The 27,173-nt window shown below is 43.1% G+C and overlaps 1 protein-coding gene across 1 annotated transcript; it reads right to left on the bottom strand.

Annotated features, from left to right (window-relative positions):
• On the bottom strand, positions 1-27,173 carry LOC104259126 (ovostatin). The gene is made up of 35 exons (XM_009814441.2): positions 27,052-27,173; positions 26,339-26,522; positions 25,855-26,011; positions 24,315-24,367; positions 23,408-23,428; positions 22,201-22,369; positions 21,562-21,646; positions 20,652-20,763; positions 20,147-20,261; positions 19,823-19,932; positions 17,946-18,104; positions 17,360-17,587; positions 16,786-16,843; positions 16,134-16,279; positions 14,887-15,036; positions 14,129-14,299; positions 13,692-13,824; positions 12,985-13,081; positions 12,250-12,478; positions 10,814-10,937; positions 10,359-10,477; positions 9,855-9,906; positions 8,973-9,056; positions 7,877-8,053; positions 7,282-7,363; positions 6,647-6,803; positions 6,161-6,235; positions 4,595-4,760; positions 4,103-4,323; positions 3,299-3,514; positions 2,759-2,883; positions 2,313-2,403; positions 1,398-1,466; positions 413-518; positions 1-62 (listed from the first exon to the last, which is right to left on the bottom strand). The coding sequence occupies exons 1-35, from the start codon at positions 27,171-27,173 to the stop codon at positions 1-3; spliced, it is 4,425 nt and encodes a 1,474-aa protein (XP_009812743.2).

Below are 27,173 nucleotides of genomic sequence, written 5' to 3'. Positions count from 1 at the left end.
TTAGTCCATTTCTGCAACAGCCTCTTTGCAAGGTGACGTATAGTGAGCAACAGCATACTCCTCTGGAAAAGAAGGAAATAAACGTTCCCGTTAGCCTGGAGACCACTTCCTGTGTCTTTCCCTGAAGATGGATATACCCTACGCACGCTTAAGCTGGAGATCCTTGAAATCTCCTTTGTTCTGGCGCATGCATTTTTGTAACTTCCCAGTCATGCCCACTTGCCACCTTCGGCATGAGGCCAAGCTCACTAAAGTGAAATGAGTCTCTCCCCTGGCACTAGATCCAGATCCTGATAGAGTTCAGAGGAGTGTTGGTTCCAGGAGGGCTGGTTCTGGGTCTCCCTTGATGCACGCAGTGTTTCTGCTGTCCCTGTCCCCCCAAACTTCATACTGGTTAAAATAAAAGACTTACCTGTTTCATAGTAATCATAGATCTGTACAGGAGCTGGCTTGGGATGGGTCACTACAAAGTCCTGCTCAACTGAGAAAGTGATTTCTTTCCTTTTCTTCTGCGAGATCTGGGAAAGGAGGGACAGGGATCACATAAGTCTTTTCATTTGTATAACACCATCTGGAGCAGACCAGGGGGGAAGCTGATCAATTGTCAATTCCAAATCCCATGCATACAGATGTGGGACATCCATTATCTGCCTGCCAAACCGGGATCAGAAATATGTTTGGAGAGTCCAAAGGTAAATGGAAGTGAAGAGCTGTAGGTTTCCTATCCTGCTTGTATTACCTGATTCTGTAGTTATTACGCATCCTATTGCCAGAGAGGGGGAAAATGTCCCAAAGGACTGAGCTTAATTCTCCAGGATCTCACAATGGTCAGGATGGTAAAGTCTGGCATTCCAACCCCTCCCATTTCAGACATGAACATTATGTGCCACCAAGAAACTGAATCAATGTACATCACTGGGATGTTGGCTTCTGTTGTTAGTTCTGCAGGACTCCAAGCAAATGTACTTTTACTATGTAAATCCTGATCCAGGGATTAGAATAGAGGTTAGATTTGGGAATGAACTAGGGTAAAAGAAGGAATGGATATTTTTCCAGAGGAGATCAGAGCAGTGTTTCATGTCCTATTGGAAGGACTGAGGTTTATGAGAAGCCTGCCAAGGGGACATACACACAAGGGAACCTCTTTTCTGGTGTTTATCTACTATTGACTGTGCGTTTTTTGATTAACTAGTTGCTGGTAGGGCAGGCATCAGTTGGAAGCTGGCTGGGTGGTTGTGATGTTTGAGGAGTAAGCAGCTTAGTGATTACAGGGCAAAACTGATGGGGAAGGGAACGTGATAAATGCACTTTATAGAATGTGTCCATTCTGTAAGTGCATCTATTACATGCTGTTTTCACCCTTTTTGCAAATCAAATAGACAGTGATCAGAACTTACATTTTCCAGATAAAAGAGAACATGGTTTTTCTTGTTTTCTACTTGCATCACTGTATGGCCATCAAGGAGCTTTAAAACAAGGAAATGGAAATAAACGGATATATTTGTAAACGATTGAAAAGCAAGTGCTACCTCAGACCCTACCACTGCGTGGCTGTGGGATTCATTCTGTTCCTAGCCAGGCATCAAGGGCCGGCAGCTGATTTTTAGAGCCCAAATGTTGCTGAATAGATGGAAGGGAGCGACCAAAAACTGCCACTTACCTTGGGGGTGTAAGCACTTCCCAAATGCACGATAGGCACCGCAATTCATTTGGGGAATACCACCTGCCTCCAGCATTGTATAGGTTTCAGAACTAACCTGGCAAATTTCCCACCCTTTCCCTACCTGGGAAGTGCCAGCTCCCAGTTGCAGCTGCCAGCTGGTCAGGCTCTAGCTGGAACCCTTCCTAGTTTTTAATGTGTGCTCGTAGCTCTCTGCAGGGCATTCCCCCCACCCAGTAATGAACCATCTCACAGGGTTTGTGGGTGAATGATTCTTAATTGGCTGGATGGCTGGGCCCAAAGGGTTGTGGTGAATGGAGTTAAACCCAGTTGGCAGCTGGTCACAAGTGGTGCTCCCCAGGGCTCAGTACTGGTTTAGTACTTGTTTAATATCTTTATCAATGATCTGGATGAGGGGATCGAGGGCACCCTCAGCAAGTTTGCAGACGACACCAAGTTGGGCAGGTGTGTTGATCTGCTTGAGGGTAGGAAGGCTCTTCGCATTGTTAGGTTAACAGTTGGACTTGATGATCTTAAAGGTCTTTTCCAACCTAAACGATTCTATGATTCTAACCAGGCCTCTGTTTTCATCATGACCAGTCTTCTCCTCAGTCCCTGGGGCGACTCATTTAATCTTGCTCCTATAGTTTACCTTATCCAGGGAGGACTTGACAGGAACAAAGCCAGAGAGCATCTTCACATCAATAATGACCATGTTGGAGCTGCTGCGCTTCCCTGTGTAGCTGAAACAACAGAGGCCTCCATTAGTCTGAACCGTGCCTGGGGAAGCAAACCTCAACCGTCTGGTCTGGGCCTCATGCAGCGCGGGGAGGCTGGAATGAATCACGTGCGCTTGCTGACTAGCTCAGATAGGAGACACTGGGGACGCCCCTAGTAGGAAGGGGCCAAGTATGTGCTAACACCATCGGTTACGGGGTGTATCACAAGGTCTTTCGGGATATTGTGTCTTACGGGCCAATATCATCAACACATTGATTAGCTCATGGTCCTTGAATTTATAAGCAGAACTGAATGCACACAGCACTTTTCTCTGTGTGCCTTGTCATCTGTGCAGCTGGTTTGTTGAAGGCACATTACCTGCTTATGAGGACAATATCAAATTTTGCTGGTCGATCCTGTGGGCAGGAAGCATTTGATGTCTGTACTGAGAGCGAAAATCCAAAGGCCCCCTCTGGAAGGTGAATGTTGTATCTCAGTGCTGTCTGGAAGAGTAAAAAACCGTTTTGTTCAAGAGTGCCAAGGGTTTTTCTTTGCATTCCAAAAAACAAGTGTCAGACTTAGTGAAATTTCATGGCAATGTTGTTCTTGGTTTTATGTGGAAGATCCTTGCTTACATCAATGACTGACCCATCAGACTTCTGCTCTTTAACAATGAAGGCGCTTGTAGCCAGAGTCACCTCCCAGAGATAAACCAGTTGCTGATCAGAAAGGACTCTTTTTTTCCATGCTTTGACTCCACAGGAGTCAGAACGTGGGATGGGGAAAAGAGTGTTTAAGTAGTTTCGGGAAACCAAATAATTAGGAAAAACAAAGAGAAGTTGGATGGTGAATCATCAAAAACATGACTGTATTGCATGCAGAGTGTGAGACACAATGAAGAGGAGAGCAGACACCTACTTGCAGAAGTACGCATCCACTGCCATTCACTGTTAGGCTGTACTTCCCAGGGACCTCAGGAAGGGGAGTCTGTTGCAGCAGGAGCCTGTTCTCATTGTTGACAATAAATACCTTCTCAAAAGGCTTTTTGCAAGTGATCTTGACTATGTTTTGTGTAACAGAATTGTAGGTGGCCTCACCATAAGCAGCAAGGGCTTGAAGAGCAATGACTGTGTCCTGAAGGAAAAGAAAATAATAAAAGACAATTAGCTACACAGCATGACCAGTGCAGAGGAGGTCAAAATCATGGTTCCAATACAAAGCACATTTACTTCATCTTGCCTAAAGAAACCCCGAATTTGTGTATAATTCCAGCATTCCCGTATATAAGGAGCCATTTCATTTCGGCATGTATCTTTTAGGGTGGAAGAAATCTCTCTACTCATATGAAGGTCTCAGAACGTGAAATCCGAGCACTAGAGCACTCTTCTAGAGGTTTTCATAGTGGTGAAGCATGTGTTTTCTAGGGAACTTCTCGGTCATATAACAGCTGGGACTTGGTGCTTTCTAGGCTCATCCCCGACACAAATATCTGTATTTGTTGCTGGTCAAATTACTCTTGTATGGCTTTAACCTTTCTATAGTTAAGAAGAAAAGGAAAAAATTAAATATTTTGGTCTCTCTAAGAGAAAGGCTTGGTCTCTGTGTGTTTGAGACAGCAAATACAAGAGATAAATAAGACTAAGTAGTCAAAGCCCTACTGGCACCCTGAGCCAGTGCCTCAGTTCTTAGGACTGGCTGTGGAGTGGAAGGGAGTTTTGGCACCTGCGTGGAAGAGAAACCTCCATAGGGATTCTGCTGCCTGATAATCCACTGCACAATCCGTGAGGCCTTTGTGAGATCCTCTTGATTCCGGCTGGGTTTGTAGAGCAATGCCAACAGCACGTAACTGGTGATCTCAACTTCAGCTGATGGGGCATGGTCAAGGAAGGAGGGAGAGTTTTCTGATGGAGACCTCTCCTCCTGCTCCCAGTGCTGTGAGCCATCTGAATAAACAAAGAGAGGGTGAGGAGCAACCAGAATGGATTACGGGTGTCACCGTGCTATGCTGTCTCATAGACATACTGTGTCCTGGCCTCTTTCTCACAAGTACTCTCTACAGAGCAACAGATGTGCTGAAAATTAACTCCACAGATTATTTGTGGAGGATGGTTCATCTGCCTATACTCTCAATATTGTCAAGGTTAGACCATGTACCATCAGTAAGATCTGTTCCCTCTTCCCACTTCCCAAATTCCCCAAATGGCTGAAACTCACCGACTTCCTTTGCTGATTTCTGTAACTCTGTAAGGAGTGATTCACATTTTTCTGCCTTGCCAGCTAAGCAGAAAGCATAGGCCATGAGTGCCCGAGTGTAAACATCACTGACATTCTTCTCAGATGCAGTCTCCAGACAAAAAAAGGCATTTCGGACTACAGGGTACTTTAAAAAAAAAAAAAAACACAACACACATATAGTTCTAGTTCAGGACAGTAGTCTTCACCTGGCCGAATATTTATTTCCTTTAAACCTGTTCTCCATCCTGCCACTATCACAGCAATGAGAATGGGACTTCAGTTTGTACAGTGACTTCAGGAGAGAGAATACAGTACTCTTTAAGAAGGGATTTCAGAGGAAACATCAGACAAATCAAGCAGCTTTTCAGTGTGTTCTTGAAGATGTCAGTATATAAACAGAAGACTGTTCTGTTTCTTTTACAGCTAATTCCTTCTGCTTACCTCCATCATAATAATTCACTCTGCACTTCTATGATCAAGAGTCTATTGTCTTGAACAAATCCAACCTAGTAGTCGCTATCCTCAGTGACTGTGGTGTAATTTTAATTTAATTCCTTGGAGTTGTACTAGGTTTACACCAAGTAAAAAATGTTCACAGTTTGACTCTGTGTCCTTGGTAATGCACTAATCAGGAAGGTCCTCAGAAAGGATATGGCAAGTTGGAGGCAGAGAAGCTCATACATTGAAGTCTAACATCTCTGCTGTAGTCTCCTTTGTACAAGCCACTTTTTTAAAAGGACAGATCAGCTTTTCACTCTGATGGACCTCTGTTTTTCCAACACAGCTTTTAGTTCCATTTGTAGACTTTATGGATTTACCTGCAATAACTTACTTTCTTGACTGAGCCATGTTTGAGGCTAAGCCATAGTGTGTGGGTTACTACCTGTCAAGTTTTTTTATCGGAAACTAAAAGGTGTCACTAAATGTCTTGGGTCTCTCAAATAGAAGATCTAATCCTACTGAGGTCTGTACAATTTCTACTTCAACACTGGTGGTTTAAGAGATATAGAGAAGAGAAGGCTCTGGGGAGACCTTCGTGCAGCCTCTCAATACTTAAAGGGGGCCTATAAGAAGGATGGGGACAAATTTTTTCGCAGGCCCTGTTGTGATAGGACAAGGGATAAGTTTTAAACTCAAAGAGGGTAGATTTAGACGAGATATAAGGAAGAAGTTTTTTACAATGAGGGTGGTGAAACACTGGCACATATTGCCCAGAGAGGTGGTAGATCCCTGGAAACATTCAAGGTCAGATTGGATGGGGCTCTGAGCAACCTGATCTAGTTGAAGATGTCCCTTCTCATTGCAGGGGGGATTGGACTAGATGATCTTTAAAGGTCTCTTCCAACCCAAACTTTTCTATGATTCTATGGGGAACTTCTCTATCACAGCAACTAGTGCAGATACAAAGGGTCATGTTCCCTGGGAGCTCTCGCTCCCTCTCTTTCTCTGTCCTTACTATCTAGACAATTTGTAGCAGATGCTGGAGCCAAGTGAACGACTGGGGACTGATTCCAGCTGAATACCAGCAGTGGAAGGTCTCCTTACCGAGCCAGAGTGCCCAGCTTCTAGCATGGCAATGGTGATGTAGGCAGAAAGCGACAGCTCGTCATCTACTCCTCCCTGAAAAGGACATGGAGAGAGGAATTTTCAGTGAATGGCATGAGTGAGAAGCCTTTAAATATGAATTGCCATATCCCAGCTGGAAGAGCGTGGCCAGCTCTGGAGGCAGTCCACAAGGAAGGAGAACATACACATAGCAGGGATGGCTCTTAAGAGAAGCCCGCTGCTATCACCTCAAAAACTATCACTCCCTCAAGCTTCCAGTCCTGTAATCTTATCTCAGGTGCTCATAAGATGTAAAATACAGTGTGGAGAAGCTGACTGAGCTAAAAATAGTCAATGCAAGGTGTGGAGAGTTAGCCCTTGGCAGAGGACAGGCATTTGGAGTAAAGTATAGTTTTTGACAGTAATGGGATAGCATGTTCTTAGTGGTAAGAGTGTAAATTTGACCAAGAAGTAATTCTCTACCACCTTCAAGGCATTGTTGAAGAGTGTCCCAACACTTCGGAAGCAGCCATCTGGCTTCTGTTTGCTTGCCAGCCACATCAGGGTTTGAGCCTGGACATTGTCATCAATATAGATGAAGTGACTAGCTTGTGCAAATGATTTGTATACAAAGGCAGTGAGCCTGCAAGGGAGAGATGAAACTGTGAGATGAGCATTGGAAGCAGGGACAGAAAAAGTCAGCCCTTCCATTCACCGTAGGGATAAGGATGAAGAGTTACAGCCAACATGTTGGTGGCGTGCTTTGTCTCTGTGTGTTCCTCCAGGAGATGGTATTTAAAGGAATAGTAGCTAGATGGGACACAGGAAGGCTGTCTAGCAGACTCTGGGGCTGATCCTGGCTACAGAGCACTGTAGCACATTTGGTTTCATAGGAGACAGCAGGAACGCAAATCAAAAAGTCAGCTGGGTCTTTAGGGATCACCTTCTCTCTGCACACTCCACCTGGCAGGGGGTGGAGAGCCATTCTTCTTAGTACTTACAGAGTCCCAGCCCTAGCCAGCTCTGTACATCTGATTTGGCTAGTAAAGATGCCTTTTACCTGCATCATGTGAATTCGATGCAAATTAATCTCTGAGCCATTTCTGCTCCCAGTCACTCACCAGGTGTTGCCTTCTTTATCTCTGGTGCCAAAGATGCTGTAGGACCCATCGGGATGCTTGTATGACAGCTGCTTCTGGTAGCCTGCAAATACATAGAAGAGGAATTGTTCCCGAATTTAAAAAACAAACCCTATTCTGTTTGATATCAGATTTATCTGAAACTACAGTGGGAAAGCATGGGAAGGCAATATATATCTACCAAGCAGTGAGGGAGCCTTGAGGGAGCTTAGGTGGAAGCATGGAATATCTTGTCCTGTGGAAAGACTGAGTCACAGAATAGGCAGAGCTGTATCAGCTCTGTGCTGCAATTGAGCTAACAGGATTAGGATACGTGCTGTGCCTGGGTGGAAGAGGAGAAAGGGACTGAAAGACAGAACCTCAAAGGAACATGACAGTTGAGTCTCAGCAAAATAGGATAAGGGAAGAAAAAGATAAAGCAAAGACAGCAAATGTCTTGATCAGGCAGTCCCTTGGGTCGCTGACCTCTGCTACAGCAGCGGTGCCGTACTGCTAGGATAGCCATGCTGCTGCTTCTGCTCGCTGGGCCTCAATGGGGATTTCAGCATATATTGTAAAGGGAGCACAAAACTCTTACCGCTCACTAAGTATCCGATGGCCTTGGCTTTGACCTCCTCACTCAGCTGCCCTGTCTTGTTCAGATAGTCCAGGACGTAGATGTTGGGTGCAAACAGGACCATGTTCTGCTCCCCACAGCCAAACGGCATCTGGAGGAGCTGGTGCACGTTCTGCATGGCAGTGCCCATGATGTCACCTGGGGAAGAGGAGATGCCGGTGGGATTAGCACAGCTCATGGCCACCGAAATAAAGAGTAATTTCCATTCAGTAGGCAGAGTCAGGGAACGCCTAGCTGGGGTTGCAGGCTCTCTGGTACCACAGAGATTTCCAACAAGCATGAAGCTCTCAGTGCTGAGTGATTTGTTCTGTTCTGCTTTGCACTCAACAAAGAAATCCCTTCCCTGCCTCTCCTTACTTCGTTTAAATTGCCCACACCAGAAACACTACCTATTTTAGGGCCATTTCAAGGAGATACTTCTTATTAGAAATGAAAAGAAGGACTTCTAGGAAACTTCTGTTTCCAGAGGAGGGAAGGGGAACAGCCCAGAAATGCTGCAGTGAACCATGTTCTGCAGAATTAACAACTAATGCTGAAAAGGGACACTGGCTATGCAGATGTATCATAGACCGCTTCTAGATTGCTATTTTAGGAAAGATAGCACAGACCCAGCAAGGGATTTCTGGAATGAACTGAAATCACCAACAGTACAAAGCAAAGATTTCATGACTAGTAGTCATATAACCAAGTCCAGGTCCTTTCGAGGAAAAGACTGAAAAGAATCCACTAACATCTCTGATTTGCAGGTGGGTGAGTGGAAAAAAGTCTTACTGGCATGAATCTGGCTGAGGTCATAACTCAGAACTGTGCTACTTCAGAGCAAAACATTCAAGTGCAAGAAATTTAAACAGAAAAGTGAAGAAGGATGTAGCCAATATTTAGAAACTTCATTTCTCTGATGCAGCAAAGAGCATTGCTGGACAAGATGAGAATCAGTCTCTTTGCTTAAAAGTTTCCCACACAAAGACTGGAAACTCACGTCTTGAATCCTGTCAAAGCTTTCATATTGTATTTTTACATTTTCTTTCTTTGTATGTTTTATTAATTTTATATTTACCAACAACAGAAAAGAAAGCTCTGGCTGATCCTTCCACCACATTTGTAGGTAGATCTAGAGCAACATCTTGAATAACCACATCATCTGTGGAGAAAAATATTAAGTGTGTTTGGTCATTTGTATAGGAATGCTGGTTATAGCAGTGAAATGCTCCCGGTAGAAACTGCATAGTGCAAAATTGCACACAAGAGACAGCAATCGACAGAAACTCACAGCTGTCTCCAAGAACATCAAGAGAGAAGGGGGCACAGCAAAACCAAAATTATGAAAAAGAGACCAACTGGTGCAGTAATTGTCATTGCTCAACGCAAATCAGTTGAACAGGGTAAGGCTGGTGGTCCCAGGCTGTAGTGTCTGTGAACCCTGGGGATTTCTTCAGTGAGACACTGGGAAGAGCTGGTTCGTGAGGGTGAGGGCTGCTTTTGTGCCTCTTTTAGGTAGAGCTTCCAGGAAACTTTGGAAACTGTTTGCAATCAACACCAAGATGGTGTGGAAGGGAACGTTACATTCCCTCTCCCATTCCCACTAGAAGTGGAAAGCTGCAAGCTACAGTTATCCTTGGAATAGAGGACAGCAGCCGAACATGAGTGCCTGAAACGCAGAATAGATTTTGCGCAAAAAGGTCATCTCCCTTTGATAGCTCCGTAGCAGCCTTCCTTCAGCATGTGAGCACTTTGGACTGCAGCACAGACACCGCCTAAACAACATGCACCCGATCGCGCAGGAAGTTCGTAGCAGGGAATTGAGCTGTAAGCACTCACACCATTTGGGCACCTCTGGGGAAAAGGGGAGGGACAGCACCCACGAGCACTGCAGGAAAGAATGCAGACTCCAATCCTTCCTTTCAGTTCCTCTCAGGACAGCCGTGTGTAAGACCCTTACCTTTTGTACAGATTAGGGAGTTTTGGGTCTTTTCCCTTCTGATGCCTTCAGGCTGCATGGCGATGGGAAGAAGAGACACGTGCAGCGGATGAGAACAAAGCATGCAGAAGAAATGCAGCGACAGCAGAGTCACCTCCCACCCCCTCCTCCTGCATCATAAGACAGCTGGATTGAAGCAACAGTTTACAGGTTCATACTTGATGTGGCTGCTACTAAAAGGGAGTTCCCATCAGATGGAAGCCCTCATTTCCAGTTTCTCCTCTGCGTGAGGGAGATGTGCACTTACCAACACCCACTGATCCTCATGGAAGAGGACATCAGATGGGAGTGGACTTGGTCTTAGATTGAACAGCCAGACCCTGTCCCAGCCAGATGAAGGTGGAGCCAAACCAGGAGTTCTTTAGGGAACCTGAAAAACTTTTACTTGCTTTTGGTACTTTTGCTGCGTTTTTCTTTCCTCATGGAAGGGAGTACAGGGCAAACAGTAAGAGCTGTCAGCAGTACCTCAACCAACAGTGTTCTGATCTGGGTGTCCCTGTAGTCAATACTGATGTTCTGAGGTACTTCGTCTCCACAAGCGGCATCATCCTTGGTCTCTGCAGTAATGCTGAATAGTACATTACCTTAAATAGTAGCAGAAAAGTAGAAAAAAATGGACCTCTATCATGCAGAAGGATGGCTAAAGTAAGAAATTTCATCTGATAGTGAATATCTACAAATATGAAGTAGTGCAACATAATGAATGGTCAGTGACTCTAGGTGAGACATATGGGAAGAGAACGGATCTCTGAAAATGGGCATGATAAACACACTGCAGTTGTGGAAGAGCTCTTTAGCCCAGACAGCTGGAAAGACCAGTGGCAGACCAGGTTGGAAGAAGATTAGGTTTTTCAGGTGAGGTATAAATTGAGTAGAATCAATCTCAGGACAGAAAACCAGGTAGATACAAAGGCACTTACCAATTTCTTTAGGGAAAATATTCCAGACATAGGTCTGTCTTTGTTTGGCACATACACATCCATCATCCTCTGGGGAGATCAGTTTGGCCTGATAATCAAGGGAATCTGACAGCGAAACATTAATCTGAGAAGAGAAAGAGGAATGTGATGGGATGAAGATTTTGTACCATAGGCAAATGGTGCTTTATTGTTAGAGGGGGGTGAGATAGTCTCAAGTTTATGTCCAGTGTTAACAGTGTAGAGCAGATTTAGGGCCTGGGATGATGGTGTTAGATGAATCATCCATCAGATGTAACCTTAACAGTATTCCCTTTTGCTTCTCATGACAGTTTCCATTGAGATGTTAAATATCCTATGCATACATCTGATTCCTGATCAGGATATTGACTTATGTTCAGTTGACCTGGTGCTAATGGCTTTGAACTAACTTGCAAATGAAACGGATGATTAGTGTTTGTTCTTCTGTTGTTGCAGGAATACTTGAAAAACAAGGTTAAGAGATGAAAGCCTCAATAACAGAGATCTTTTTTTCTAGCATGTTTAAACCCTAGGCCTTTTTGTTTTGTTAGGTCAAATTGCTAACAAGAGTTTGGGAAAAAACATTCCTAAACTGTGTCTTGATTTTCCTCCTTTGGTGGTGATCTCCTTGTGAGACTGGAGAGCTGATTTTCAGCATTCAAATCAAGCAGAAGAAATCTAGACTCTACACCTGCCTCTTTTTTCAGGATTCCTAGAAACAACATAAGAAACAAGAAGCCAAACAGAAGATCCCTGTTTTTCTTTCTTCAAGTATCCTTTAAAACATTTGTAAGCTCCTTCCATGCAGAGGTGCAATGCACCTGTGGTCTGGAGGTATTTTGCCTAGAAAGTACTGAATATTGAGAGTATCATCCCCCAGTGCCTGGGAGCAACAGAGCCCCTAGCTGGACAGATACTCCATAGGGTAAGTACTGGACTTTTGTGCTCCCTGTTTTGGTACTTTTGGGAACTTTCGCCGCAGAGAAAGTTTTATCTGCTCTCCGCTTCTTGCTCTTTCCACTTTCTTCTGTTTGGCAAGCACAAGCCCTTCACTTCTTCAGACTTTCACATATATCCCTAAAGAAAAGACCCCACTAAAAGCATCGAGGTCTTGCATGACTGTGGGTGGCAAATGATACTCTGCAAAGCACTTGTTTCCTTCCTCTATGGATCTCTAGAGACAGTTGCTTATACACCCATGCTAGTCACAGTTTGCATAGATCTCCCTCTGCTTTGTAGGGGCTTAGGAGAACAAATCCATTCAGGATAATCTATCATCAGACAGAAAGAACAGTACATCAATCCAGAGTGGGGACAGATCCAGTCATCTACACCAGTCATGTTGTTGCTTTTTTTTGTCAGACTGCAAAGGCTACAGCTTCTTTGGAGATGGGCTAAGTGTGGGCAGAAGTACACACCTTAATGCAGTGGTCAAGGTAGTTGAAGACGTTGGCTCTAAGCAGGAAATCTTCTCCTCGGATGATAGAGTATGGCAAGGTCAAGTCCACAAAGAAAGGCTGAAAGGCTGTCAGGGTGGTAGGCAGAGACATACCAAATCCAACCAACTCTTCCACACAGAAGGCACTGGCCTTCCATTCGGTGATGGTGTCAGGGATGGTGTATGAGATGCTGGCTTTTCCAGTAGAGCTGATGGAAATGGATAAAGGATGAGATTAGAAAGGGTAAGTTTCATATACCTTGCTTCTCAGTAGAGGCAACAGGCTTTGAAAATCAGCACTACTTATATTCTGTCTGCAGAAATCCCACATCCAAGTCCCCCCAGAACTAATCACCCAAATCTTGGGAGAAAAGTCCATTTGAAAGTTCTTCTGCCCATCGTTTCCCTGAGTTTGGAAAGAATACTCAGAATTCTTGCTTTGCAGACTCGTATTTTAAATAGAGGTGTCCCTCTTCTTAGGAAGGGAACGTGACTCATGATACACACATTGTGGGAATAGACGTCTTTGGGGGCAGGGTAATTTTAATCATGGAAAAGAGGAGGACAGGTTGGTCAGGTGCTGATTGAAAAAGCTAGGTCTTCTAGGCCAAAAGGTAAGAAGAGGTGGCAAGGAATTGCCACCTTGCAGGACATCAGGGGACATATTTAGTAACTCTTAAAAACAAGACAAAGAGAGGGAAGAAGCAGTACTCACTTAATTAGGACTATATCCCAAATCCAAGTTTCAGGGAAGAATTCCCGAATAGTCTCAAGGATGAGCCTCTTCCCACGTTCCTCTCTAGCAACTTCAGCTGGTAAGAGATAATGGGAATTTAGTCAAACCTGGTTCATATAACAAAGACTCCAGAAAGGACAGGTTTTAATATGCATGGGCCACTATGAAGGATGATTAGTGTTTACCCATTTCTTTCTAACTGAGACTATTGGTAAGGCCACACAAATATTAATTAATGTCACTAATGTGTCTCTGAATTGGGTATAACCTGGCATCACAGACAAAGAAAACATTACTTGAAGTGCTTTGGTCTGCAGGTATGAGCATGAGACCTAGAGCTAGAACTCAGGTCACTTGGCTCTTAGATCTGTTTGCTGTCCACACTGTCACACCGTCTTTTCAAACAAGCTCTGGTCAGAAGGGAATCAGTGTCAACAGTGTTCGTTTTGGGTGACACTCTACTGATCGCCAACACTTCCCAGCATGAAACTGGACGTGAATCAGAAATGTAGACCTAAAACGCTTTTTTGGGCATTGGCCATTATCCTAAAGCATCTCGTTCTGTGCCAGACCAATATTCAATATCAATACCTATGTGATTCATGAGTACTGTCCATGTGCATGTCACATGAATACCGCTTCATTTAAGGAGAATAATAAAATCTCTTTCCTGTCCCCTATATTACCTGATGATTTGACATGGTGTGTAGAAGCCATGAATCCTGCATTCAAGAAATATCGCGGAGGTCTTACAGTCTCACTAGTACACACAACTGGTTGCCGAACCTTTGAGTTGGTAAAAAATTTCATACCCATATCCTGTAAAAAACGCATGTCGGTGTTAGCCCTAACCATACTGTAGCTGAGGTTTATTCTGTTCCTCCCTCTTTCCCATTACTGCTTTTCCACCACAGAAATGCCCAGAGACATCTATGCAGAGACTTGTGGGAGCTTTGTGCATGCTGGAAAATCACAGTAGGCACCAGAGTCAACTGAGAATAGATGTCCATGAGGAGAGTTTGTCATGTATGAGTTTTACTAACAGGGTCATTTGCAGAAATATCTAAAGCTACATAAGTGGAAACCCACTTCAACAGATTTAAGTAATGTACAGGACATTTACCCTGAGGAACTGATACACATCGGGGCCTAATCCAGACATTACAGGTGTGTAATACAAGCCTTTGTGGAAGATGTTGTCAGATGAGACACAGGGGTCTTGGGGGTCATCTTCTAGATTGAGACCATTGAAGATGTAGCCTTGAAAGTCTTGCAGGGGATGCAGGCTGTATATCTGCAAGGGGAAAGGAAACACAAAACCTCTGTGTGTACGTAAAGATCAATTCTGATTACACCGTCATGTGCTGCAAATTGCTAGAGCTAAGGTATTGGCCTGTTTGAAACAATGCTCTGTTTCCTGGATTGAAAACTGGCTGAATGGCCGGACCCAGAGGGTGGTGATCAGTGGCACAAAGTCTAGCTGGAGGCCAGTAACTAGTGGTGTACCCCAGGGGTCAATACTGAGTGCAATGCTGTTCAACATCTTCATTAATGGTCTAGATAATGGGGCAGAATGTACCCTCAGCAAGTTTGCCGATGACACCAAACTGGAAGGAGTGGCTGATACACCAGCAGGTCGTGCTGCCAGAGACCAGTCTCTGGTGAAACCAAACCCCACATGAAAAAGGACTTCCCACTGCCAAGAAACAAAAGCTGTGTATTGCCTGTTATAGATGGTTTATGACCAGCACATAAAGCTTCTGCAAAAAGCAGGAGAAGTCTAACACAGTCTAACAGTCTCAAGTGGAGAGACACTGCCACAGAGGAGGAGGACGCAGTGCTGCAGTGGAAGGAGACCACACCTTTGTTTGGGCAGCTTACCGTTTCTGCCGACAGCTCTGTCTCGGACTTCAGGAGCAGCACGCTCTGATCCACTGCCCTCACAGCACAGAAGGAGTTGGCAACAGCTTCAATGACTAAACTGACGTTGGAAGCTGAGCGCATCTGCTTCTCAGAGAATTGCAACTGGACCTGAAATTTATCAGGCAGATGTTGGTATGGCTGATCCCTGCTGCTGGGGGCTGCTCTGGCTCTGTGTGTGAATGGAGGGCAAGAAGGAGAGCAGAAGGCTCTTCTGCTAAAGCACAGATCGTCTGCCTGGAGAAGGATGTCTGGTCTCCACTGCCTCTGTTGACCAGGTCTCTGCTATAACGGGGGCTTAAGCAATAAGCACATTTAGACTCATGTGATAGCTTAAATGAAGCCTACCTCAAGTGATGTAAAAGTGTGATTCTGTTGCTGCTATTATCAAATCAAATCTTATTATGACACGGACTGCATATTATAAGCACTACAGTGAGCAAACCATATTTTTACTAGGTCCATGTATCACCTTAGGAAATATAGAACAGATTCTGTTTCAAATCTATTCAGAGCAAAATCTATTTCACATTTGTGTTAGATAAGAGGGAAAAAGTAGGAGGGGAAAACCGCATCAGGTAAATGGAAACATTTTACTTAACCTCATTTATTTTGTCTTTTAATGTTTCATGTTTTTTAGCTGAAAACTAGAAAAATCAGAAGAACTGAAGATTAGAAAAAATCTTAAAGGTGAAATCTGATTTCAAAATCACAAATCAAAATGTTTCAGTGGAAAAAACACGGAAGGAAAACTTAAATCCCGGATTGTTATATTTGCTTTCTTTTCTATATGAATTTAGTTCTGGTAAACCCAAATTGCATTTTTCAATAAAAAAGTGTAAAAAAATTACATTTATTAAAGAGTGAAGTGGGATAAGACTAAAGTGTGTTCACTACGCTAAAAAACAGATAGTCTAAACTAAATAAGACACTAATATAGTTCAAGAAAGGCAGGAACCCTCTGGGTGTAGTGTGGGCTTCCTGAAAAATAGTTTTTAATGTTAAAAGAGGATTTACCTTTTGGCGATCATGCCAGGAGGTGGTGGTAGAGGAGAGATATAAGGAAAAAGAGAAAAAAGGGGAATGAAGAGACTAATGCTGAGAGAAGATCGAAGAAATAAAACTGGCAATCTGTTGTGAATGTGTGCGCAAAGAATTTGTATTTATCTGACAGCAGGTAAGACTTGCTGTGTCTTAGTGCCTCTCACCTTGTTTTTGAAACACTTCTCAACTGGAAATGGGACACTGTCTGCCACCAGCTCCTTGGCAGGGTGTAAGGTATATACCAGCAACCGAAGGACTGGAGCCATTTTCTCATTGACCACCAGTGGGATCGTGAAAGTGCCATTTTGATCTGTTAGAAGAGAGAAAGGGACCGATAAGGAGAGAGGCGCAGAGATCTGCTGTAGTAGTAGCCATCCTCAAGTGGCATATAGCTGTACCAGTCAGTGGAGCTATCTGTACTTACACGAGAAACTGAAAAATCTTGGTTTTGCCAGGAGGCGACATGCCTGGGTTTAGATCTGGATGCTCTCAGATTTATTGTGGATTTGAACATGTGGCCAGGTTCAGATAGCCCCTTAAGCCAGACTCTGCATTCCTTATGTTATCCTTTGCGAAGATCTTTACAGGACTTCTTGACTCACATCAAATGAACTAGTTGCTGGACTAAATCTGACTTAATAGTGATCTTAGTGGTAGTGCTAGTACCATGCACACATGCATGGATGGAGAGAGATACAGCCCTCCCAACAGCTGCTGTATACATCCAGGAAGTCTTGCCTTGGTCCTCAGTTCAACCATCCCTCCTCTTTTTTTTTTTTTTTTTAATGTAAAAACATGGTTGGCAGCTTAACTTACCAGCTTGAATATTAACTGTAATTTCCCCTGTAAGGACAATCTTGCCTTTTGCCATGCCCTGTGCGGAGAAGAGCAATACATTTATGGGTTGGTAGAGGTTGGAGGGAGAAAGCGGCAATCAAGTTCAATGTGCATCGACAGGACAATCAAGGCATGTGCATTGAGATGGCTTCAAATGCTTGAACATCAGCCTTAGGGCATGCTGGATTCTGCCACTGCCGGGGCCCTTGTCACTGGTCAGGAAGCAGAAGGAAAAGGAAGGGAAGGGGAGGCAGAGAATACCATAAAGAGTTTCTTGGAAGGAAGGGACAAGAACCCTGGCCTGAGACATTATGAGGGTGGTTCCTTACTGTGAAATAGAGTAACATGGCCAGAAACGGGGGTCATTTTTCCTGAGCAGGTAGGTTTACGGAACCACCTCAGTGCTGTTTCTGTCCTTGGATTGTTGGCCATTGTGTTGGCTAGTGATCCAAAAGCTGGAAGAGCACTCACTGCCGTAATTGCTGTGGATGGACTGCCAGACAGCTGCCCAGTCAAGCCCTTTCAGCAAACCATGCAACAGTCCCACACTCACCACATAGTAGAAGTTCACTGTGTTGACGCTCTTGTATCCTTCTGTGTTCAAGACGTAGTGCACAGTGATCATCCTCTTCTGCCCACAGCTCAGATCTTTCCACAAAGGCTCAATCCTCACAAAACTGTTAGTCCAGGAGTAGAAGCGCTGGATGGAGAGAGATGCATCAGGGTAGGAAGGCTCTATCCAACCTTCGGAGTGGCACTGCTCGCTGGTTTTGTAAGTTGCCTGTTCAGGAGAGGGAGTGGGGAAGAAAAAGAAAAAAAGCATACATCACTAGGGAAATCATTATCACATACTGACATCAGAATGATTAGTTCACACAATGCATATATTTAAGAATTGCATCTAAAGCCAAACTGGTAAGGAAAAAGCAGCACAACAGCCTTGCAGCAAGCCATTGCATTGCAATAACCCAGGTGTTTTCCTCACTTCTTTTATAGTAATTTTTGAGAGCTCTGGAACGTGAAATAAGCCAAAGAAAGCACATTTTTATTACCAGAACTCAAACCTCATCCCATCTTTTTTGGGTTCAGTTTGGGAGCAGCCATCTCTCTGTCTCAATTCAGCCTTGTTTTGTACTCACTTTCAGACTGATCTCAGGATCAAACATTTCGGATGTGTCAATGCTAAACTCTGCAATGCCATTATCATCAGTGGTGAAGTTGTCTGTGTTCTTGTTATTGACAAATAGCTGAATAACCTCATTGGAAATAGGAGAGTTGTCTTTGTCTACCAGTTTGATCTGTAGAAGAGAATGCAAGACATGTTCAGCATGTTATCTATCTTTTTGTATGTAAATACTAATGTTTTGCACTCCTTTGCTCTCCACACAGCAGAATTGCTTTTTCTTCTCCCTTCAATATTCAAGCAATACTTAAGAACTGAAATGTCTGTCTTCACTTTCTGGCAGCTATCTCAGGTATCTTACGAGGTTTGGAGCAGGAGCTTCCTCAGCGTCTGCTACACCATTGATAACGTCCTTTTGTGGAGCAAGAACTTCTTATGTCCCATCTCTTTCCTGGCCAGTCCCTTCTGACTACGCATTTCCAGTTTAAACATATACTTCCTTTCCTCCATTTTTTCCTTTCTTAGTCTTGAGAGTCTGCTGCTGATACTTTCAGGGTCTGAAGGCCTTTTCTCCAGTTCATTGTTTTGAACACTTTTCTGATTCTTTCCCCACTCTCTTTGCTGTTTGTGTGTTAAACAAACAAACTAAAAATAACAGACACCATTAGATAAATTCTAGGTTGCTAGAACTGAGCATACATTTTGAGTTTTTTTCAGAAAAAGATGGCAGAAGTAATAATATATTAAATACAGGCTTAAGAGACTATCCTCACTGTCCAGAAACAGCATGGAGACAAATGACCTCTGAAAAAAAAATAACGATAGAGAACTGAAAGTATTCACGTGGATGTTGACTTCAGTGGGACTGAATGCAACAAAAAGAAGGCATACAACATATGGCCAGCAACAGATGTTTCATAGTGCAGGGAAGGACAATGAATAGCATGTGATGGCACCAGGACAGGGACTGGGATCTGCTGCATTTTGAGAAAGTATGAGTATCAGTGGTTTCCAAACAATAGTTCACCTGATATGACCCTCAAGGGGGTTTTTTTGCACAAAAGTGAAGAAGCTGCCTGAAGCCTTCGTCAGCAGCATTGTCTCTGAGATGTGACATCCCAGCCTCCTACCACGTGTCTTTCAGCATGTCTAACCACTAGTGTGTGTGAGACTGCATGTGTTTGAGGAATTCACTGTGGCCCATCACCCTGGGGAGCCTGTTGACTCCCATCCTGCAGTAAAAGGTGGTAAGGTGCACAGCAACCTGAAGAATGGAGTGGGAGTAGGGACCAAGTGAGAAAGTTATACAGACATCTTCCAGATCCTTGAAAGACAATTTCTTCTCTCCTTTCAGTGCTACTGGTAAGATGTCCCATTATCCTTTCCGCATTGAAAAAAGCTGAACTGAAGGAAAGAGAGAGATTTATCCCTACCCTTTAAACCACTGACAGAGTTATGCGGGATTTGTCATGAAACATAAAATAATGAAAAAGCTTTTTGAGACAGAAAACTGTTGTTATTTCTTTGCTTTTTTTCTTAAATTCATTTCACTCTTTCTTCCCACATCCCCCAGTGTTTTTATTCATCTCTGGCTAGCGTATATGATGGTCAGTTCTGAAGGGAAAGGCAGTGATTTATATTGAGCTTAAAATGCAAGTTAGAAAAATGCTAGTTAATGGACTGTTTTGATTCAAAGTATTTCTGGCAGAATCAAGCTCAGAACAAATTAATACTCTTCAGTATTCAGAAATACCAGTAGGACACTGTATGTAAAGAAAGAAACCTGGGGAGAACACTCCCTGCCCCAAACAGTCCCCCAAATGTTCCCATCACTGTTGTCATGTGATTGCCTGTCAGTCATCTTCAATACCAGCTCTCTATGCTCTTCCTTACCTGTCCAAAGTAAGGAATTCCTCTTCTGTAGTGGCGATCCATGTTCTCAAACAGTATACTGCTCATCACCCGAGTTATGGAAATAGACTGAGTAGCCGTAAGTTGCAGGCCTGTAAGACATGTCCAGAGTCAAGAGAAGATATACGTTGTCTTGCATATTGCTTCATCAGAGTTAGTGTTTGCCTGGAGATGGCCGCTGTCCTTATAAAACTGGATCTTCTTCAGGAAGACATCCTTGTTCTCAGCAGGCAAAGGCTGAATATCTCCTACTCCCTTTTTTGACCACAACACTGTTGCTGTTTCTGACTGTCTAGAAGGAATTACCTGTTCCTTTCTCTGTGACAATGGCTTTCACGTCAAGATTCCTCATATAACCAATGCGATTTAGCTCAAAGATGTTGGAGCTGAAAACCTGGGAGATACACCCCTCTGTCCCCAGCTGGAAAGGGAAGAAAACAAATCCTGTTACCAAGGATCACAGCTTTCCAAGGGTGCTGGCAATACACGGAACCCTTCTTTAGTGAGTGAAGTCTTTTCCCACTGATTTTAGCATGATTTATACAGGACTGATGGAGACATCACTGTCTACTCTTTTCAGATGGGAAACTGAGTCATGAAGAAGGAACATGTCGGTCCTTCTTCAGGCCTGCAGGAAACCAAGAAGAGAAATGAGGTGCCCTGAGTTCCTAGCTTGTGATGTAAGCTAATAGACGAGTAGAGTAAAGTGAAGCATCAAGGAAAGAAAGAAAAGTGTGATGAGCAAAGGGAGAGAAGCAAGAACACAGGAGAGAGGACAGACACAAAGAGGAATAATAATTATGTATCGTACATCTTTGGTAAATGACTGACAAACTGGGCTTTTATTGCACCTCCCATAAGAATCAAAATCCCTGCACACGCTGAGCTGGACTTTTCCTTCAACAGGCTGGCCATAGGTGTACCTAGGGGAAGAAGAAATAGGTCCATGAGCTGATGCTTGAAAAATTGACTTAAGCTAACATGCAGGAATAGACCCAGGACAAGCAGTGAGCTGGGTAGCCAGAGAATGAAATAGTTTCACAGGCTTTTTCCTAACTCTCCTGCTGTTACAAAAAGATAATGCAACTCACAAGTTGAAATATTAATGAGTTCTATTTCACCCCTAAACCCATGAACCAAAACCACACCTTAAACATAAAGATAAATACCTCCATAAGCATGATGGACAGACCTGGCTACCGACCAAATTATGACTGTTGTCTCCAGTCTTCAGCTTAGACTGGAGTTCTAGACTCACTGAAATAAAAACAAAACTCCTCAAATCTGCAAGAGCATCAGGATTTCAACCCTGGTTCTAAATTACGAGATCTTGGTATCAGAGTAAGCAAGGTCCTTCTGAAGGACTAAGCTTGGAGGGGGAATTAAAGACAGCTGGAACCCTAAGCCCTCTGCTAGAATTTAATGGTGCTCTGCTGTATGATCTCCCTCTGAAGCAGGTTTTTGGAAGTGGACCCTTAGCAGGGGACCTCTCAAAAGATTTATTCAACCCACCAAACACCAGATGGAAGAAAGCAGTCAAACAATAAAATGAGATGAGCACACAAGTAAATGAAAGCTCCAACCACCAAGTCAACCCTGACCAATGTCTTCTGAGGCCCTATTTATTTTGGGCTTTTCTCTAAGTCCTGTCTCTTTCCCCCATCCTTGGGAAGTTCTTGCTCTTCAGCATATTTCCTAACCACTCTGCACCCAGTACTTACACTCCACAGACTTTCACTGTGAACTCTGAGTCCAGGACTGTAAGGCTTTCTGGTGCAGTGATTGTGACATCAAATTTTGGCAACACTAAGACAAAGAATAAAAAGAAAAAAAACAATACTGGCACATTATCAAATGGCAGGCCCTCCTGAGATGAAAGAGAAAATGAGGATATATCATCAGCGTTAGTCACAGATGGAATAGGATCTCAGAACTGGGGTGCCAAAATGGTCGAGAAGTGGCCTGACCTGTGAAGGTTCACTAAAGTATCTCTACAAAGCTTTGAAGAGAATTCAGGACTTCTGAGGTGAATCTTGTGATGTCTAGATGCCTTGCAGAGCTTTGGCCACGAAAGTTTGTGGACGTGGCTGGGAGAAGGTTAGTTTGTCACAATGAAATTTGCAATCAACTTATTGATTTGTTATGCAGATTATTTTCCTGGCTGAATCTGTGCAAAATGATTATTTTCTCTTTGGCTTTTTACTGTTCTTTTTATTCCTCTCCAGTTCTTAATGACAACTAATTGAAGTTGCATTTAGCAGGAACCTGTTTGAAGTTCTAGCAATCAAAAGGGTTGATTGATAGGGGCTCATCTCTAATAATGTTTTCTACTCTGAATAAAAACAACAGGTGGCATTTACCATATTCCTCTACAAGGAATGAGTGATTTGTTTTATCTCCTGACTTCTTTGCTACGATAATTTTGTAATTCCCCAGGATAGGCTCTTCAGTTAGCGGGAATTCAATCTGGATAATGTTCATCTCTGATGTCACGTTTTGCCACTGAAAGATCCTGTTGCCCCGTGGATCCTGATGAAAAAAAGAATATGGACTCACAGTTTGTTTGCTTTGGAAATCTTTTGCTACTAGCACACAAAACCAGAAAGAAAGAATAGGGCAAGTTGCTTTAACTCATTGGGGAAGTTGCTTAATGCATGTGCATTGGGATAAATTATGCCTTAGTACTCTGATTATTAATGTTGCTTGATTCTCATCTGTTGATCTCAGATTTAGGCGTGCTCTGCCAGCCTAGGTGTTGGTCTCAGTCATCGGGGGAAGTTGCACAATACTGCTCTTCCGTGCTCTTTAGTATATATTGTGTTAAGGGGGAGAGAAAGAAAATCCCTTCTTTGTGCTTCCCCTTCAGCCGAGCTTATCCCACACAAATCTTGGTCTTCAGCAACCCCAGCCTTTTTCAGCTGCTGGAAGAAGGAAGGAGGCATTTCTTCTTCATTCACTGAGGTGTCATTTGCCTCTGAATATATTTTATGCTAGTTAGACTAAGGAAAACTCATTCACACCATTTCCTTGAACTGTTTAAAGCACTGACTGCAGAAAAACACATGTAGGGCTCTAAATACATATGTTTCACTGCAAACAAAATAAAGTCATCTGACTTCACGGTATAACGTGAAAACTTGCAAGAATGCTATCTAGACATGAACTGCGACTGCTATTTTAAAAACCACCACAAAATGCTATGGAAGTGCTAACATTGCTAGCAATTGTATCCACAGCCTATATTTGTTCAGAGTTTTCAGCAGCACTTGAGTTATAAAAAGATATACTCCAAAATAAGTTGAGCAGCTAGAGGAGGTGGAGGGGAGTCAAAGGCAGGCATAAGAACAGTACAACTTTTGACTACTGAGATGAATAGAGGTCTGCTTTCCACGTTAGTAGAGCTGGAACAGCATTCTGGGATTATATGAAGTTTCTGTTAATTTCTGCCAGTGTACTCAAGAGCAAGATTTGGCTGTGTGTGGACACATACAAACTGATGTAAGCACATGTGCCCTAGATTTTATTTTTATATGCATAAAACAGTACAAAGAGAAAAAAATCTCTTACCTGAATTGCAATCAAGGGGTACTGAAAGAGGAAAAAACAAAGTGGGAAAAGAGATTAGGTGGCTGAACAAACACAGATTAATTTTCCCTAGGACTGTGAGAGATGTTTAACCAATAATCAGTATAATACCAGTAGTCAGAGATCCTCATCTCTTATTTTAATCAGTTTAATAGCAGTTTTACTTCAAGAAGAAGATTACATAAAGGGAAAAGATGAAATGAGAATGTTGGGGCAGTTTCTGATCATACCGGATTTAATGCAAGCCCAGAGCAGCTGAGTAAGTTATAGAGGTGCATGCAAACCATGATTTGGGCTTCTTACATCCTCACTCTGCTTATTAGCACCAGCTCTTTCTGTAACACTGTGCTGTCTTCTGCATTACAACCACATGAGAGAAGGCCAGTAAAGTCCCTTCTATCTCTTGGCTTATGTACTACGAGCATGAAGACAGCTTGCTGGTAATGAAAAGAGTGCCTCTAATGAGATAAACAATTGCGGTAAGAATTTTCATTTCCCCATTTCTAAAATGAGCAAAGTACTAGGTGGGTGACTTGTCAATTTTTTCAAGCAACAATTGCTGAACAGTAATAGTGGGAGACTGAACAGTGGGCTGTCTGGTCAGAGCTAAAATAATGTCTGCAGCAACAAAGTGAGGGGGTTTTGAGACTCTTTCCCATCAATAGCAGGAGGTGTTGTGTCAGGAATCCAACCTGCTACACACTTGTGCTCTTCCCTGTGACTTTAACGTTATTGTGGATTATAGCATATGGTTAGGAAACCATGTTAATTCTTTGGCATTTAGTCTTTGCAATACCTCATTTTGTGCACAGCAACCGTTCATTTAAAAATTGAGAAGAGGTTGTCTCCCAGTGATTTTAAATGCAGGGGAATATTACTGGTCACTCACCATCTCCTGAACAGGTTTAAAATTGAAATCCAGGGCAACAACACGAAACATCACTGGAAAGACAAGGAACAGGGTGTTTGCATTAGCTGTAGTTTATCTGGCTGAGCATGATGTTTTGCATTCATTAGTACTCCCAGTTTCACTAGATCTCTAACAGTCCCACTTGCACAGGATGCAGGTAATAAAATGCATCTGAAGGTAAATGAATCCTACACAGACTTTGCTGAGGGGGGTTTTCCCCAGCATCGAGTTCTCACACTTTCTCGAAAGTCTTTCACGAAAGTTTGCTTCACCTCTGAGAAAGTGGATGACGAAATGAATGAGAACTGCCGTGCAGGTCATGCAGTCTCAAATGACAACCATAACTCTTTCAGTGACTGTCTGCATGATGCAGGCAAATTTGTTCCTCCTCATTTCCCCATCTCTAAAGCAGTGTTTGTTGCTTTGAACACGTAAAATTTACAAATACTAATGGAACTAGGTGAAATGCCCATTTTTCCTATTGCAGTGTAATTCTTTTTAGTTCAGTTTGTTCTCATCTTGTACATGTTTTTGCCTTACTTTCTTTTTTCTTTACAAGAGGAAAACTGAAAGGAGAACAATGAATTACTGCACAAGGAAAAACATAAAAACATGTTTCAAAAATGTCCTTACAAAGCATTACCTTTGCATCATTTAATTTAGTCTACTGCTTTCCCACCTCAAAACCAAACAATCTGACAAATAATCAAGCCATATTTGTGGGACACCTTGGTGGCACCAAATTCTGATTGGTAAGCTTTCCTTCATGCTATGTATATATGTAGATAGAACTCCTCTCTAATTAAAGTATAGCTGATCCAGTCTAATTACTATGTTATTTGGCTAACCTCTGGAACGAAGTATTCTCGTAGTGTTTCCTACAGTGTTCTAGCTGTGGGCTAGAAACCTTAAAGCCTAGAAGTGAATTAAGAAATAGATGTGGGTAAATGGTTCTTTGCATACATGGAGCTCTGTTCAATGGCCAGATGGATAAGGAAATAGCATAAGTGCAGGAAAAATAACAACATGAAAATATAAAGTCCAAAACCATCAGAACCTAGAAGGTAAATAGCATGATTTTGTCTTTAAAAACTTATAGTTCATTTTAAAATAATGAATTTGACTCTTCGTCTTTAGACTGTCTTTGATGGTGACCAGCACCACAGACAGAAGTCTGGGGGGCAGCATTGTTTCATGCCAAGCACGTAAGTAGTGATCTAATCACCTCTTTCCACTGTTGTGGCCTGACACCAGTAATGAAACAGCAGCAGTAAAAGCTCCCCTCTTCTTTCAGCGGGGAGGAAGGGATAAAGAAAATAACAGAGATCATGGGATGACAGTCTCCTGTCATCCTGAAGATGACTCTCTGAGCTCCACAGCAAACACTTGTAATGGTTTTAACAGAAACTCTGAAGAAACTGCCTAGACTGTAGCTCAGTCTGAAAAACACCTGGCAGAGAAATTCAATCTGAAGAAATTGCTTCCTAAGGGGCATGTTATAAACTAAATAGATATTCACCACTCTGTCCTGGTTTGTAGATGGGTTTGTCTGTCTGCACGAAGACAATGCTCTCCGTCTTCCAGATCATCACCGACCGCCGCTCTTCTAGGCTGACTGTGGTGCACTTGGCAGAGAAGGAAATGAAAGCCAACGGGGCAGAACTGACGGGAGGAATCTGTGAGGAAACAGAAAAACAAAGGGAGGTTGCTAGTCTGGAAGTCATTTGCTCCAGAACCTGTTGGCCTGGGCTCCTACAAAGAGACACCCGTCTCATTTCCATCACCTTCACCTCCTTCCATCACCTTTCTTGGACCTTTCTTATTTCTTATGTCTATTAAAAACGCCTCCTTGTCTGTTACTATATATGTCTCCTCTGCTTCCTTTTTCGTTCAAAAAGTCTTATTTCTTCCATTGCTTGTTCCTCTCCTGTGCTCTCTGCTCTAATTTTCGTGTCCCTCCTTACATTTCTTTTCCATTGGAACATAAATTAAAATGAATTTACCGTGAAGTTGAAGCACTGTAGACCATTGCTTGCTGTCACGGTTTTCTCAAAAATAGTGGTGTTTACAGCACCATATTCTAGGATGACTCGGACGGATATTGTCTCGTTGAGGTTAAGGAACTGGAGGCAAACCTGACCTGGAGAGTCGGTTTGGAGGACAGCAGGCACCATCAGGACATACTGCCTATGAAATCCAAACATCAAAGTGATCACATCATAGAGAAAGGAGAAACAGCCTCAACAGGATGAAACAAATACAAAGTATTGTTATTATTCAGTACCCGCTGATTAGTTTAGATTAAACACAGGACACTCTGCCAGTGCCCCTCACTCCTGCCCTGCAGCTCCCAACTAGCCCAGCCCTGGGTTCCCCACACAGCTCTGCTAGCACCCCCAACTCTCGCCCTTTTGCCCTTTATCTGAGTCCTGGACCCACCTGCTTTGAGCAAAGCACACTGCTGCTACTGATGCTATTGTCTTTTCTGACCACACACATCAACTTCTATGGAAATTCTGCTGTAGGCAGAAGGTCTGCTCTGTATTAAATGAGAACCATTCACTTGCCATCCACATTCCAGATTAACTTAGCTCTCCAGATAGAAAAGATGAGTCATGGTAATATTTAATATTAAAAGTAAAAGTAGTGGCACTAATTAGCACTGTCTTTAAAGCCTTATCATGAATACTATTAGTAATAATATGGTAGTTCTTACAGCTCAGGTTCCTTTGCAGCTGTTACATGCAGGAGAAGAAAAGCCAAAAGAAACTTCAGCCACATTTTTCTCACTGGGAGACAGAAGAAAGAGATAAGTTCTCTTCCCAAGAAACAGTTCAT

Source organism: Gavia stellata, chromosome 4, assembly GCF_030936135.1.
Source record: "Gavia stellata isolate bGavSte3 chromosome 4, bGavSte3.hap2, whole genome shotgun sequence".
Classification (NCBI taxonomy): Eukaryota; Metazoa; Chordata; class Aves; order Gaviiformes; family Gaviidae; genus Gavia; species Gavia stellata.
This window is presented reverse-complemented; position numbering and strand designations above follow the sequence as displayed.

Excerpts from the sequence above, each read along its gene's own strand:
- LOC104259126 (XM_009814441.2), bottom strand. The coding sequence starts at position 27,173 with ATGAACTGTTTCTTGGGAAGAGAACTTATCTCTTTCTTCTGTCTCCCA. Across the intron at positions 9,057-9,854 it reads CTCCCTAATCTGTACAAAAG|ATGATGTGGTTATTCAAGAT; the intron begins GTAAGGGTCTTA and ends TTTTCTCCACAG. Across the intron at positions 6,804-7,281 it reads GATAAAGAAGGCAACACCTG|GCTCACTGCCTTTGTATACA; the intron begins GTGAGTGACTGG and ends TCTCCCTTGCAG.